General features: G+C 46.4%; 1 protein-coding gene across 22 annotated transcripts in view; it reads left to right on the top strand.

Moving 5' to 3' along the window:
- The window catches only part of NFYC (nuclear transcription factor Y subunit gamma), a 72,382-nt gene that overhangs the window by 38,433 nt on the left and 20,892 nt on the right, over positions 1-13,057 (top strand). For all 22 annotated transcript variants that reach the window (XR_002345275.1, XR_002345273.1, XR_002345274.1 and 19 more), the window contains 2 exons: positions 10,619-10,690; positions 12,230-12,343. Coding sequence is in view for 18 of the 22 variants with exons in the window: in XM_021096986.1 (XP_020952645.1) it covers positions 10,619-10,690; positions 12,230-12,343 (186 nt within the window). In the remaining 4 variants the exon portion in view is untranslated. The remainder of the gene's footprint in view (positions 1-10,618; positions 10,691-12,229; positions 12,344-13,057) is intronic.

Raw genomic sequence — 13,057 nt, 5'->3', positions numbered from 1 at the left:
CGCTCAGTGGGTCAGGGATCCCGCGCTGCTGTGAGCTGTGGTGTAGGTTGAAGACACAGCTTGGATCTGGCGTTGTTGTGGCTGTGGTGTAGGCCGGCAGCTGCAGCTCCGATTAGACTCCTAGCCTGGGAACCTCTACATGCCGTGGGTGCAGCCCTAGAAAAGACAGAAAGACAAAAAAAGTAATGAACTACTAAAATAAAATAACTTAGACCCACTGACTTCATGGGTGGAAAAGCAAATTCATTTTCTGGATGTGCTTACAGGTCATGTTTGTTTATGGGGGGTTCAGCAGCTGCACTTGCCTTGGGCTTCCTGGGAGTGACCTGCATTCGCAGGTGGGTTTCCACTGACAGTCGCCGTTTCTCTCTGTTCTAGAGGAGGTAGTTATCTAGACTGTCTTCGATGTAAGACAGAAGAGAGAGAAAAATGAAATTATGAGTCAAAAGTAGGGTATTTCGTTCATATTTTGAGGGGATAATCTCATGGTTAAGCTTCTTAGGTGTTAGTGCTGCGATCAGCTTGATGAAACTTGTGCCCTCCTGGCGTTGGTGGGACTAAGCCAGGGTACCAAGTCTTTGCTCCAGCTTTAGCCCAGAAGCAAATCTAGGATCAGGCAAGTGGCCAGATAAACTCTGGAAGCTCAAGCTCAGCACTTAACTTTTCTGTATTTTGTTTGTTTTTTTTTTAAATTGTGGTAAAATAGCACAGTAGAATTTACCATCTTAACCATTAAAAATGTGCAGTTTGGTAATATATTCACATTGCTGTGAAACACCTCCAGAACTCTTTGATCTTGCAGAACTGAAACTTTATACCCATAAAACGACAACTACTTGTTTCCCCCTCTCTCCAGCCCTTGGCGATCACCATTCTCTACTTCTGTGAATTTGACCACTCTAAGCACCTCCCGTAAGCACACCCATACAGTATTTGTCTTTTTGTGCCTGGTTTATTTCACTCAGCCTCAATGTTTTCAAGGTTCATCCATGTTGCAGTGTGTGACAGGGTTCCTTTCCTTGTTGGGGCTGAGTAATGGTTCTGTCTGTGTGCGTGTACAACATTTTGCTTATCCATTCATCTGTCGGTGGCCACCTGGATTGCTTCCGTTTCTTGCCTATAATGTGTAATGCTGCAGTGGACAAAAATAGCAGCTTTATTTTTATCCTGCTTGGTTTAATTTCCAAGTGTGATTGACAACAAGGCCGATCGTGGTGTTGACCAACGTTTTATACCGAGACAACTAGTCCTTCAGAGATTGAAAGTGGCTTACTTTGAGGGATTCGCTTTTAGTTCAGGTTTTAGGAGTGAGGGGAATGGGGGTCACGAGGACAGTTCTTTGTAATCATGCTTGTATTGGTAGTTAACTAAAATGCTCCCCTGTGTACTCCCGAGAAAAGACGCCCAGACTGCTACCATGGCGTGTCCTACATCACATGCTTGGAATGATGTTTGGCGTACGACACGCGCACAGTAAATACTTGAATGAATAAGACTCCTCCGCTTCAGATTTAGTGTGAAGCAGCATGGTGCCAAGTTGGAGTGAGAATGCAATCCATGGAAGTCCCTTTGTAAGACTTTTATTTTCCTCTCTGCCTATAGCACGCAGAGGCATCTGCTTCTCTGACTGTACTTCAGCCTGGGGAATGTGGCCAGATAGTTTAGTGTTTAGTCTGTGCCTTTCCAGAACTCAGCAACACTTGGAACCAGACTTCCTCAGATAGATCAGAGCCTAGTAGATTGGCATCTCAAAAGGTCTACCGGGTTTTTCTTAATGCATATGTTCAGACTATCCAAATGTAAATAAAACTTAGGAGACTATTCATCTTACAGGATGTTGTGATCTAAGACTGAGACAGAGATTATTCCCAAAATAAGTAATTGAAGTTTGCTAGATGATACACATCACGATGTTTTAGAGACGTTGGCCTCGGTCATGTTGGTTTGTGTTCTGCAACAGCAATTTGCTGTTCATCATGGCTTGGCCTTCACCCTCTCCTCTCTCTTGAAAGCTCTGTAAACGTGTCCGTAAACCCAGGTGCTGTTCAGCTGGAATTGGAGTCGGTTAAAAACCATACCAAAAATTGTAAACCAGGATGGTTACGTGAGATGCTTATGTTCCTGCTTTGTGGAGCTCCGACAACAGTAATTATTAGTAGACTTCCTGGCCTTGAATTTCACACTTCTTGACCTCTTTGAAAGTCGGGGAGAAAAAGGTAGCTTTTATATTTGGGGGCAGGTAGGAAGGCAGACATGCTGAATCCTGAAAAGAAAAGTCGAATCCTTCTTTAACCTCCTTGCCTCCATCCCGTTTAGTTTTCAGTTGGCTGCATTTATTTATTTATTTATTTTTAATAATACAGTTGTAGAACTGTATTATTTAATTGTACAGTGGCATTGTTTAATTATAATTATCATAAATTCTTTGATGGAGAGGAAATCAGAAGCAGTTCTAAGAAGACTTCAGCATTCCAAGAATGATGTCAAATGACCCCCTTCATGGTGGATTATGTACTTATTTACTATGAGATATACTTCATCTCCAGAGATTCCTTGTTTGTGTATCAATGGTAGATTTTTGGTTTGCACTTATTCTGAAGTTTTGATATAAGAGTCTATATGTATACGAGATTGTTTTAAGTTGTTGTTCTCTTAATTGCAAGTTCGTCTCCAGTGTCCCGCATTTGTACCCACCTCTTCTCATGATTTCTGATTTTGGTGGTATAATTGTGCAGGGATGATTTCGTATCTTTACTGTATATAGACCTTTACTGGTGAGTCTTGTCATTTGTGGTATTTTTGTTTCTGATTGCGGCCTTTTCTTTTCTGTCTAGAGAAGTTCCTTTAGTATTTGTTGTAAGGCTGGTTTAGTGTTGCTGAATTCTCTCAGCTTTTGCTTATCTGTGAAGGCTTTGATTTCTTCTTCAAATCTGAATGAGAGCCTTGCTGGGTAGAGTAATCTTGGTTGGAGGTTTTTTCCTTTCATCATGTTAAGTATATCATGCCACTCCCTTCTGGCCTGCAGAGTTTCTGCCGATAACCTTATTGAGGTTCCCTTATATGTTACTTGTTTCTTTTCCCTAGCTGCTTTCAAGATTTTCTCTTTGTCTTTCATTTTGGTCAGTTTGATTAATACATGTCTTGGGGTATTCCTCCTTGGGTTTATTTTATATGGTACTTGTTGTGCTTCCTGGATTTGAGTGAGTGGTTCCTTTCCCATGTTAGGGAAGTTTTTGGCTATTATCTCTTAGAATATTTTTTCTGTCTCCTCCCTCTCTTCTTCTGGCACCCCTATAATACGGATGTTGGTGTGTTTCACGTTGTCCCAGAGTTCTCTGAGACTTTCTTCATTTCTTTTCAATCTTTTTTCTCTTTTCTGTTCTGCATCCGTAATTTCCACTAATCTGTCCTCCACCTCGCTTATTTGTTGTTCTGCCTCCTGTATTCTGCTGTTGGCTGCTTCTAATGAGTTTTTAATTTCAGTTATTGTATTTTGTATCTCTTCTTGTTTAAGTTTTATATCTTGTATCTCTTTGCTCAGTGTTTCCCATAAATTATCCATCTTTGCCTCCAGATTATTTCCAATGTCTTGCATCATCTTCAGCATCAACAGTCTAAAGTCTTTTTCCTGGAGGCTGAGAATCTCCTGATCACTTAGCTGTTTTTCTAGGGGTTTTTCTTTCTCCCTCATCTGAGTTATAGCTCTGTCTTTTCATGTTTATAGGTTTTTGGTGTGGTGACCTTTTTACAGATAATAGAGTTGTAGCCTCTCTTATTTCTGGTGGCTGCCCTCCTTGTGGCTGAAGTTGGTATGGGGGCTTGCTGTAGGCTTCCTGATGGGAGGGACTGGTGCCTGCCCACTGGTAGGTGGAGCTGATTCCTATCCCTCTGGTGGGTGGGGCTTTGTCTCTGGGTGAGATTAGAGGTGGCTGTGTGCCTGGGGGTGGGGGTGGGGTCTTTAGGTAGCCTATTTACTGATGGGCAGGGCTGATCACACCTGGATTGTTGTTTGGCCTGGGGCTTCTCAGCACTGGGGTGGGGCAAGATTTTCCGCAAATGGCCACCTCCAGAGAAAGGCAGCTGCTGAATATTCCCCAGAGCTTTGCCTTCAATGTCCTTCCCTCACAACAAGCCTCATTCACCCGTTTTCCCAGGATGTCCTCTAAGAACTGCAGTCATGTTTGACCCAGATTCCTATGGAGACCTTGCTCTGCCCTGGGACCCAGTGCACGTGAAAGTCTGTGTGTGCCTTTTAAGAATGGGGTCTCCTTTTCCCCCAGTCCCGTGGAGCTCCTGTGCACCAGCCCCACTGGCCTTCAATGCCAGATGCTCCAGGGGCTCTTTCTCCCAGTGCCAGATCTCTACACATGGAAGTTTGATGTGGGGCTCAGACCTCTCACTCCTGTAGGTGAGTCTCTGTGAACCAGTTACTTTCCAGTCTGTGGGGCTTCCCACCCAGGAGGTATGGGGTTGCTTATATCGTGAAATCGCCCCTCCCACTTCTTGATGTGGCCTCCTCTTTTTCTTCTGGAGTAGGGGATCTTTTTTAAGGTTTCCGGTCCATTGGGTTGAAGATTGCTCAGCCTTTAGTTGTGAATTTTGTTGTTTTTAGGAGGGAAGTTGAGCTTCTATTCCGACATCTTAATCTTCTGTCCAGTTGGCTGTAATTTAATGCTTAGGTCATTTCCTTTTAACTGCCAGTTGTATCTTTTCATTCTCCAGTGCCTCCAGATTGGACGATGACGGTTCTACCATTACATACAAATCAGATAACCATTTAAATAAGAAGTCAGAGGCGAAGGTTGGTGGAGCGCTAAAACAGGTCCTGTGCTCTCTGAGCCCTTCCTGTAGAGCAGTACTTCTTGGACTTTGTCATCTGTCTGAACAACGTGATTTCATGTTGAAATACAGACTTTGGTCAGCAGGTTTGCAGCAGAGCCGGGGGGTCTGCTTTGCTGCTGTTGTTGTTGTTGCTGAGTTCCCAGGCAATGCCGTTGTTCACTTTGAGAGTCAAGGTTTTAAAGCGCACTGGTCCTTTTAACCCTTGCTGTGCATCATATGTGACCCAGTGGTTTTCAAAAAACGTGATGCCAGGACTCCACTCTCTATATAGTTCCTGATTCAGTCAGTCTAGAGTAGAGCCCAGGCATCTTACTAGTCAGAAGCTCCCCTGGGTGATTCTAACGTGCTGTTAAGGCTGAGAATCACTGCTTTCAAGAGGATGGAATCTTGACTTTGCTGGAGTGCTTGAGTAGGTAGACTTGCACAAGATTTCTCATCATTGTTTGAAACTCTGGATCTTCTTTAGTGCAACCTGAGACCCATTAACTTTTCTTTGGCTTCAAACTCTCATTGAGTGAGTTCAGACTTCTTGAAATTTGGCAGGTTCAAATGGCAGCATTTTTAAATGTAGTTCTTTGGTTGTGGTCAAGAGCCTGAGCACGTTCTGAGAGAGAGTCTTTCCCATCTTGCTCATGTCACTTCCAAGAACAGAAATGTGTAGTTGTTCTTCCATTTTGATGAGCATCAGGAGAAGAAATTAAATGTTACATCGGTTGCATGGTTGCCAATGACAAGGGGAGCCTTGAGTTGAAAGCTACTGTAGTTTACTGATGGTGAAGGGGCTCCCCTCGCATAAGCTTGTCATGAACCCCGATGTGTGGCTGGAAAGCTAGGCTGAGATTATAGGAGACTGGGTTATTGTCAGTATTGATGAACCACGCTATGGACATCTGAAGATCCCTCAAGATCTCAGGGTTTGGGAATCAGGAGAAAGTTTCTCACAAAAGAATAGATTGGGGGTGGGGCTCAGGGCAGAGCTTTTTGTAAGTTTTCGGCCTCCTTTAACACCTCATCCAGGTGGGAATGATGTGATCTCTTTATCCCTGACCTTTTCTTCATTTTAAATTAAGGAATAGTCTTAAAAGAAATTCTCAAAGTAGTCATTTATTTTTTTTAAGTTGGGGAAGGAGGTCTTTTTATCAGCTTTGGGATTTAGTTAAGTAATCCTAGAGTAGTCTTGCTGGAATTATATTAAATAACCAAGCCAAATGAGAGCCCGCTTCCAAGAGACCTACATCTTGTGGTCATGCTGCTGTGCTGTGAGTGTCATCCTGGGAGGCCCTCCAGAGGAATTGTCATCCCTAGGCTCCTCTTTGCAATTCTGTGTAGCATCATCATTTTGTGAGATAGGCCCCCCAAGAAGGAAGACCAGTGACTGACTTCTGTGGTTACTTTTTTTAATCCCTTTAGGGTCTGGCCCCAATCCAGCATTCCCTTTCCTGCTGCTCCCCTCTGGACGAAGGTCATACGTCTGAAACTTAAGTAGGCCAGATTGTTTTTGTCTCTGTACTTCTGCGCATGCTGTTTTCTCTTTCTGAAAAACATTCTCATACTTATCCACAGCAGGTTTGCAGTGTCCCTAGACAATTCAGATGTCAGCCCCCCTGTGAAATATTTGCCAGCTCCTCGTGTCACTCCAGCGCCCCCCCCCCCCCCAATTGCCATCTGGTCATTTCTTTCTTTCTCCTGCGGGATTTCTACCTCCGTTGGAGCATAGGGTGTGGGGGTTATAATGCTCTTACGGGACCGATGTCTCTGACAGTTAAACCATACGACTCTTCAAAGGTACAGACACACTTGAGTCTTCCACACAGTAGTAGGTATCATGCATTTGATAAGAATACATAGAATGTGTCCCACTGTCTCCTTTTGGTTTAATAAATTGGATTTCTTTCTTTCTTTCTTTCTTTCTTTTTTTTTTTCTTTTGAGGGCCCCACCCATGGCATATGGAGGTTTCCAGGCTAGGGGTCTGATCAGAGCTACAGCTGCTGGCCACAGCCACAGCCACAGCCACGCGGGATCCAAGCCGCATCTGCAGCCTACACCACAGCTCACGGCAACACAGGATCCTCAACCCACTGAGCGAGGCCAGGGATCGAACCCGCAACCTCATGGTTCCCAGTCAGATTCGTTTCCACTGAGCCACAATGGGAACTCCAATAAATTGGATTTCTAAACCTCTGCTACTTTGGGGTAGATTTTTAGAGGCTTCATACCCAAACCAGGACCCTCTGGGAGAGTGAAGCAGGGCGAGGGGTGGCTTCTTACTAATTCCGCCTCTGGGATGACGATGTCATCAAGGACGGTCCCAGGCAAACCAGGAGACAGGTCCTGACCTGCAGGGTGTGCTCTGGCTCTGGTGTCCTTCCCCGGAGTCTAATCACACTGGCTCTCTTTGGGTCAGCTCCATTGAATTTTGGGGTTGCTCCTGCTCCTCCAGCCACGGGGCCTTTGCACATGCTGTTCCCACATGGGAACCTGAACCTTGGCCTCATCACCTTTTTGTCCTGCACAGGCTCCCTTGTGAGTCTCTTCCAGCGGAGTTAGTCAGGGGAAGGCACCACCAGGAGATGCATGGGCAGGAGAGGAGGCTAGGTATTTTTTTCCCCTCCTTCCGTCTCTGCATCTCTGGCAAGTTCTATATCCTCCACAACGTGGCTCCCACCTGGTGACTCCTCTCACGTTGTCACCTCCATTTTTCTGCCTGTCCCTTAAGTGCCTGGAGTATGAAGAGCCCCTGCGCTGCTCGCCTCCCAGCTCGGCCCCACCCCTGTTTGCTCTCTTTACGCCCTCACCTAGGGTGGGAGTCTCTTCACTGAAGGCATATCATCTGTGGTGCATTCCGTTTCCTGCTGGGACCTCAGCTGCTGTGCTACCTGAAGCAAAGTGCCCTAAGGGAAGGGAGCCTGGGGCACATCCCCTCCACCCCTCTGGGTGCAGCAGGAGCTTGCCCAGGAGCCCGTGTTGCCTCTGAAGACAAGGCAGACAGCAGCAGCCCAGAGTCTGGTGGGAGGGGCTTTCAGGTGGAGAAGCCTGCACTGGCCAGTGCTGGGAAGAAGGGGGGGGTCTGTCTGTAGGATGGCAAGCAGTTCAGTTCTTTCTCTCTCTTTCTTGCTTCCCTCCCTCCCTTCCTTTGCTTCTCCTTTCTTTCTTTTATTTCTATTTTTTTTGTCTTTTTAGGGCCACATCTGCCACATATGGAGGTTCCCAGGCTAAGAGTCAAATCAGAGCTGTTGCTGCCAGCCTACACCACAGCCACAGCAACGCCAGATCCGAGCTGCGTCTATAACCTACACCACAGCTCATGGCAATGCCGGATCCTTAACCCACTGAGTGAGGCCAGGGATCGAATCCGCAATCTCATGGTTCCTAGTCCATAAGACTAGGGAACTTCTGCTTCTCCTTTCAAGAAAAATTTGCTCCCACTCTGTGCCAGACACTGTTGTAGTCACTGCATCAATGATAGAAAAATTTCCTGCCCTCATGGACATTCCATTCCAGTGAGAGAAAACCAGAAACTAGCAATTAAACATATTGATCAGGAGTTCCCGTCGTGGTGCAGTGGTTAACGAATCCGACTAGGAACCATGAGGTTGCGGGTTCGGTCCCTGCCCTTGCTCAGTGGTGGGTTAACGATCCGGCGTTGCCGTGAGCTGTGGTGTAGGTTGCAGACGCGGCTCGGATCCTGCGTTGCTGTGGCTCTGGCGTAGGCCAGTGGCTACAGCTCCTATTCGACCCCTAGCCTGGGAACCTCCATATGCCGCGGGAGCGGCCCAAAGAAATAGCAAAAAAAAAAAAAAACATAATGATCATATGGCAAGTGGTCATGGGAAGAGCATGGAGAAAAATAAGGCCAAGTAAAGATGAGGGGAAAAAAGAAAGAAAATGCTGATACTTAATTTGGAGAAGAAAAAGGTGACAGTCACAAGTCTGTGGAGGGGGGGTGGTAGCTAAGCAGCTTGTTGGGTTTGGGTGGGAAAATCAGGTGTGGTGTATGTCTTATCCTGAGAGTTGCCTTTCTTCTGTAGTCATAAAATAGATTCTGGGAAGGCTGGCCATGTTTTTCCAAAATGCCCCACTGCCTTCTTTGACTTGTAGTTGAGGTTTTCTGTTGGTCTTGGAGAAGAAATTTCACTAATGCATGTTAATTATACCAAATCTCAAATAAGCTGCTTCTCCCGTAATGTGATGATGCAAATTCCCAGGTGAGCATATTGGATCTGGGGAGTCCCATTTCAGACCACTTATAGAATCAATCATTTGACACCTAGTCCCAGTAGGGATTTTGCTGATTTGAGCTCATCTCTCTGCCTTAGCGTCTTTCTTGTCTTTGCAGCTCCGCAACCCCAAATTGATTTTTATTTCTAGAATTGCATCCATCATTGGGTATGTGTTTAAATACCAGTAGTACCGAAATAAAATGAAAAAATGCTTAAATCGCAAATAATTGAGTAGTGTTAGTCAAAACCCCTCTCCTGAATCCTATCCATGGTGAAGTTACATGGTTTCTCCCCAGCTTAGTCTTGTTTTCTAAGAAAAATGTTCCCAGGGCTGTTCTTACATGGCAGCTGATAAATTCACCCCCACCCCTAAGCACATTTTGGAGATAAGGCCTCTCTCTGCTGCTGTGATTAGAAAGGAACGCCTCCCCAATTTCAGGTGTCATCTTAGTGCACAGGTCAGAAATAGCCGGTGTCTTTTTCTTTTTTCTTTTCTTTTTTTGGAAGGGGTTCTTGGGGGAGTGGGGTAAGGTTTATTGCAGGGCCATGCAAGGAGATGGGTGGTTCATGCCCCCCAAAAACCCTCAAACTCCCTGAAGGGTTTCAGCAAAGTGATTTTAAAATTTTTTTAAATTTTAATTTTATTTATTTATGTATTTATTTTTGCTTTTTAGGGCCACACCCTCGGCATAGTTCCCATGCTAGGTGTTGAATCTGAGCTGCAGCTACAGCTGCAGGCCTATGCCACAGCCACAGCACGTGAGATCTGAGCCACACCTGTGACCTACACCGCACACAGCTTATGGCAACGCCAGATCCTTAACCCACCTCCCCAAGGACAGGGATCAAACCCACAACTTTATGAATACTAGTCAGGTTCATTAACTGCTGAGCCTCAAAGGGAACCCCAGCAAAGCGATTTTAAAGGTAAGGCAAGGGAGGGGTTATGCCAGGGTATGTGATCCGCGGGCAGAGTTCTCTGATTGATGGCGAGGCGATAGGGCATGTCACGGAGGGTAACTGATCTGGTCCTAGGCTCCAGTAGGCCTAAGGGGCTATGTGTTCTGTTCGTGGCCATCGAGTTGTTCAAGTCCTGCTTTGGCAAGAGGTTTGCACACCTGCAGAGTGACTCAGGGAGTGTGCATCTGACACAGTTGTTGAGGTGCTTCAGAGAGGAGCTAACGCGGAGGATAGGGGGCCATGGGTCCCAGAGGCCCCGGAGAGTCCTGCTTGTTTACAATCCCCCGTGTTTGTTGGTACGCCTCAAGCTTGAGGAGAGCAGGTGTTGGACAAGAAAAGAAATAAAGCAAGTTTCAGATAAAGAGGTTAATCATAAACTCGATTATGCTGGTTTCACCAACAGACACTGCTTTGAGAATGGCTGGTGGGGTCCGAGCGTGACACAATAAGAGCTTGGATTTTTCTGAATTTTCTTTGTACCTGCTTTCCTGCCGTATTTTCTGAGAGGAGGGCTGAAGCCAGTCAGAGTCTCTCATGCTGCCTGTCATGCCCTGTTGATCGTCCTCATTTGTGTGCCTCGTGTTACTCATTTCAGAAAGATTTCCGAGTACAGGAACTCCCACTGGCTCGTATTAAGAAGATTATGAAACTGGATGAAGATGTGAAGGTGAGTTTGCATTCATTTTTAGCATTCATACGGAAAGTACAACAATGGGTAGGTGACTGGCCGTGTCTCGAGAGCTCAAAGTTTAAACAAAAATACAAATGTTATTGTCTGTTGCTTTTTAACTTGGTTCCTGTCTAAAAATTGTTAGGTGAGCTGGAATGGAACAGCTTTAGTTGTCGTATAGTACCTCTCTGAAGATCGGGGATCTCCTGTTTTCTGGATCTTGAAAGGATGCTGAGTGTTTGCTTTTTGGGTCACCCATTCTTTTCACTGCGTGGCGTAAACATGTGTCATCCGAGCCACAGGACAGGTGCCTTCTTAGCATCTCATTGCAGAGTCTCTGGCTCGTTGGTTTGAGCTCCAAGACGTGTTGACAGGACGCTGCGCTTGTTCTAACTTGTCGATCTGTGAGTTACTTCACACAGATAATACTTGTGAGAGGTTTACTGGGGGCTCATTTCTGTGTTCCCAGGAGTCCGCCTCCCATTGCAGTTCTCTCAAGAAGAGAGCACCTGTCCCCTTCCAGTCAGAAGTAACAGTCTCTTGTGTTCGTCCAGAAGGCCAACAATTCACAGCAGGCTCCCCGTTTATTAGCTCACTTCCTCCTCATAGTGACCCTGGGAGTTTTGATAAGATAAGAATTGTGGGGTTTTTCCTTATCGGCCATGCCTGAGGCATGTGGCAGTTCTTGGCCAGGGATCAAACCTAAACGGCAGCAGTGACAGTGCCGGATCCTAGCGCACTGTGATACAAGGAAACGCCAGGTAGGAGAGGTTGGCTCCGCCGTTTGATAGATACGGAAATTGACACAGAGAAGCTGGAAGGGGCTCTCATCGAGATGAGGAGCCCCGAGCTCCCAGTTCTTACCTCCTGCTTCCTTCGCTCCGGAGTTCCTCCCTCAGCTCTGTCCTGCACAGACCACCTCACCAAGGGCTCAGAGCTTTGTTTGACCGAGAGTTCGAACTTCAAATTCGGACTTGGCAAGGCTTCGGACTTGCAAGGCGGCTTATACGTTCCTTGAGCGCTTACTTCGTGCCAGGCCCTGTGCTGGGTGCTTGTGTGTAATCTCATTTGAGCCCCACAGCAACCCTGGAAGGCCATTATCCTCTTTCCTTTTCACTGCTGAAAAGTAAAGCCCCAAATAATGGGAAGCCTGAGATTTTCCCTTCGTCCTTGGCTCTCACAGTCATTATCTTTCCCTACCTTGTCTCCATTTAGATTAGACCCTAATCCTACCACTTACTGGCTCTGTGGCCGTAGACAAGTCACTTCACTTCTCCTAAACCCTGGTTTCTCTGAAAGATGATTTTGAGAGAAAAAGGTGCGGGATAGGTAATGGACCACTGTCCTTCCGTCCTCCCTTCTTGGTCTGCCGTGTCCCTCCTCGTGGATTTATTTTCCCCTGGAACCTCGTGAGGCTCCCCCTCCTCGTTTTCTAGCCCCGTCCCCTAGAGCCCAGTGGCAGGACGTGAGGTGAGGGCCGACTGGTTGGCTTGAATGTCTTGCCGCTGCTGACAGCGAGGCCTGCGTCTGTTGCAGATGATCAGTGCGGAAGCCCCCGTGCTCTTTGCCAAGGCGGCCCAGATCTTTATCACGGAGCTGACTCTGCGAGCCTGGATCCACACGGAGGACAACAAGCGCCGGACTCTCCAGGTAATGCCATAGGCTTACGTCGGTTAGATGAGGCGGGCAGCGGCCTTCGCCTCCTCTTACGTGGCTTTGGACCAAAGATGGTTCTTCCTTTCCGTCAAGGTGATGCGTGTTGCTGGCGTCCGCCTCTACTGGTAGAGGAGGGCGGAATAGCCCAGACAGTGTGTGTCTCCCTACCAAGAGTCCTAATTTCCAACTCTCTCCTGCTGTTTTCCACAGCTCAGTGACTGAACTTTGTAGTGGTGCGGTCTCACTGTCAACAGAAGCTACAGTGATAGTTATCTATTGCTGTATATAAATGGCTTGAGGTTGGAAGCCTTGAGAGACTCCAGGAAGGGGCAGTCCTGGGAAGACTCGGTCTCACTAACCTTATTAGACTTTTTGTTTCCTGTCTGCCTTCCTGGGAATCCTTGTCTTCTTCTTTTCTGTGGTTTATTTTTTAATCCAGCAAATCAGCATTCATATTGAAGGAAGACCCCTTGGCCATTGGCTGTAGAGGCCTTGCATTCAATAGCCAGGTCCTAGCTCTTCGGGGAACGTTTTCCCAGGTTTAAGAGGAAGGGTGAGACAGATAGAAGACAGGGACAGTATCTTAACAACAAAGTTAAGGAGGAAAAGATACTTTCTTTTTTCCCCCTTTATCTCCACAGTTGAAATGCATGCATTAATTCATTTATTCTGCAGGCGTTAACTGAATACCCACAATGTGCCAAGCAC

The sequence above is a fragment of the Sus scrofa genome, chromosome 6, assembly GCF_000003025.6.
Source record: "Sus scrofa isolate TJ Tabasco breed Duroc chromosome 6, Sscrofa11.1, whole genome shotgun sequence".
NCBI lineage: Eukaryota > Metazoa > Chordata > Mammalia > Artiodactyla > Suidae > Sus > Sus scrofa.
The sequence above is the reverse complement of the archived record's forward strand: the minus strand, read 5'-3'. Positions and strand labels throughout refer to the sequence as shown.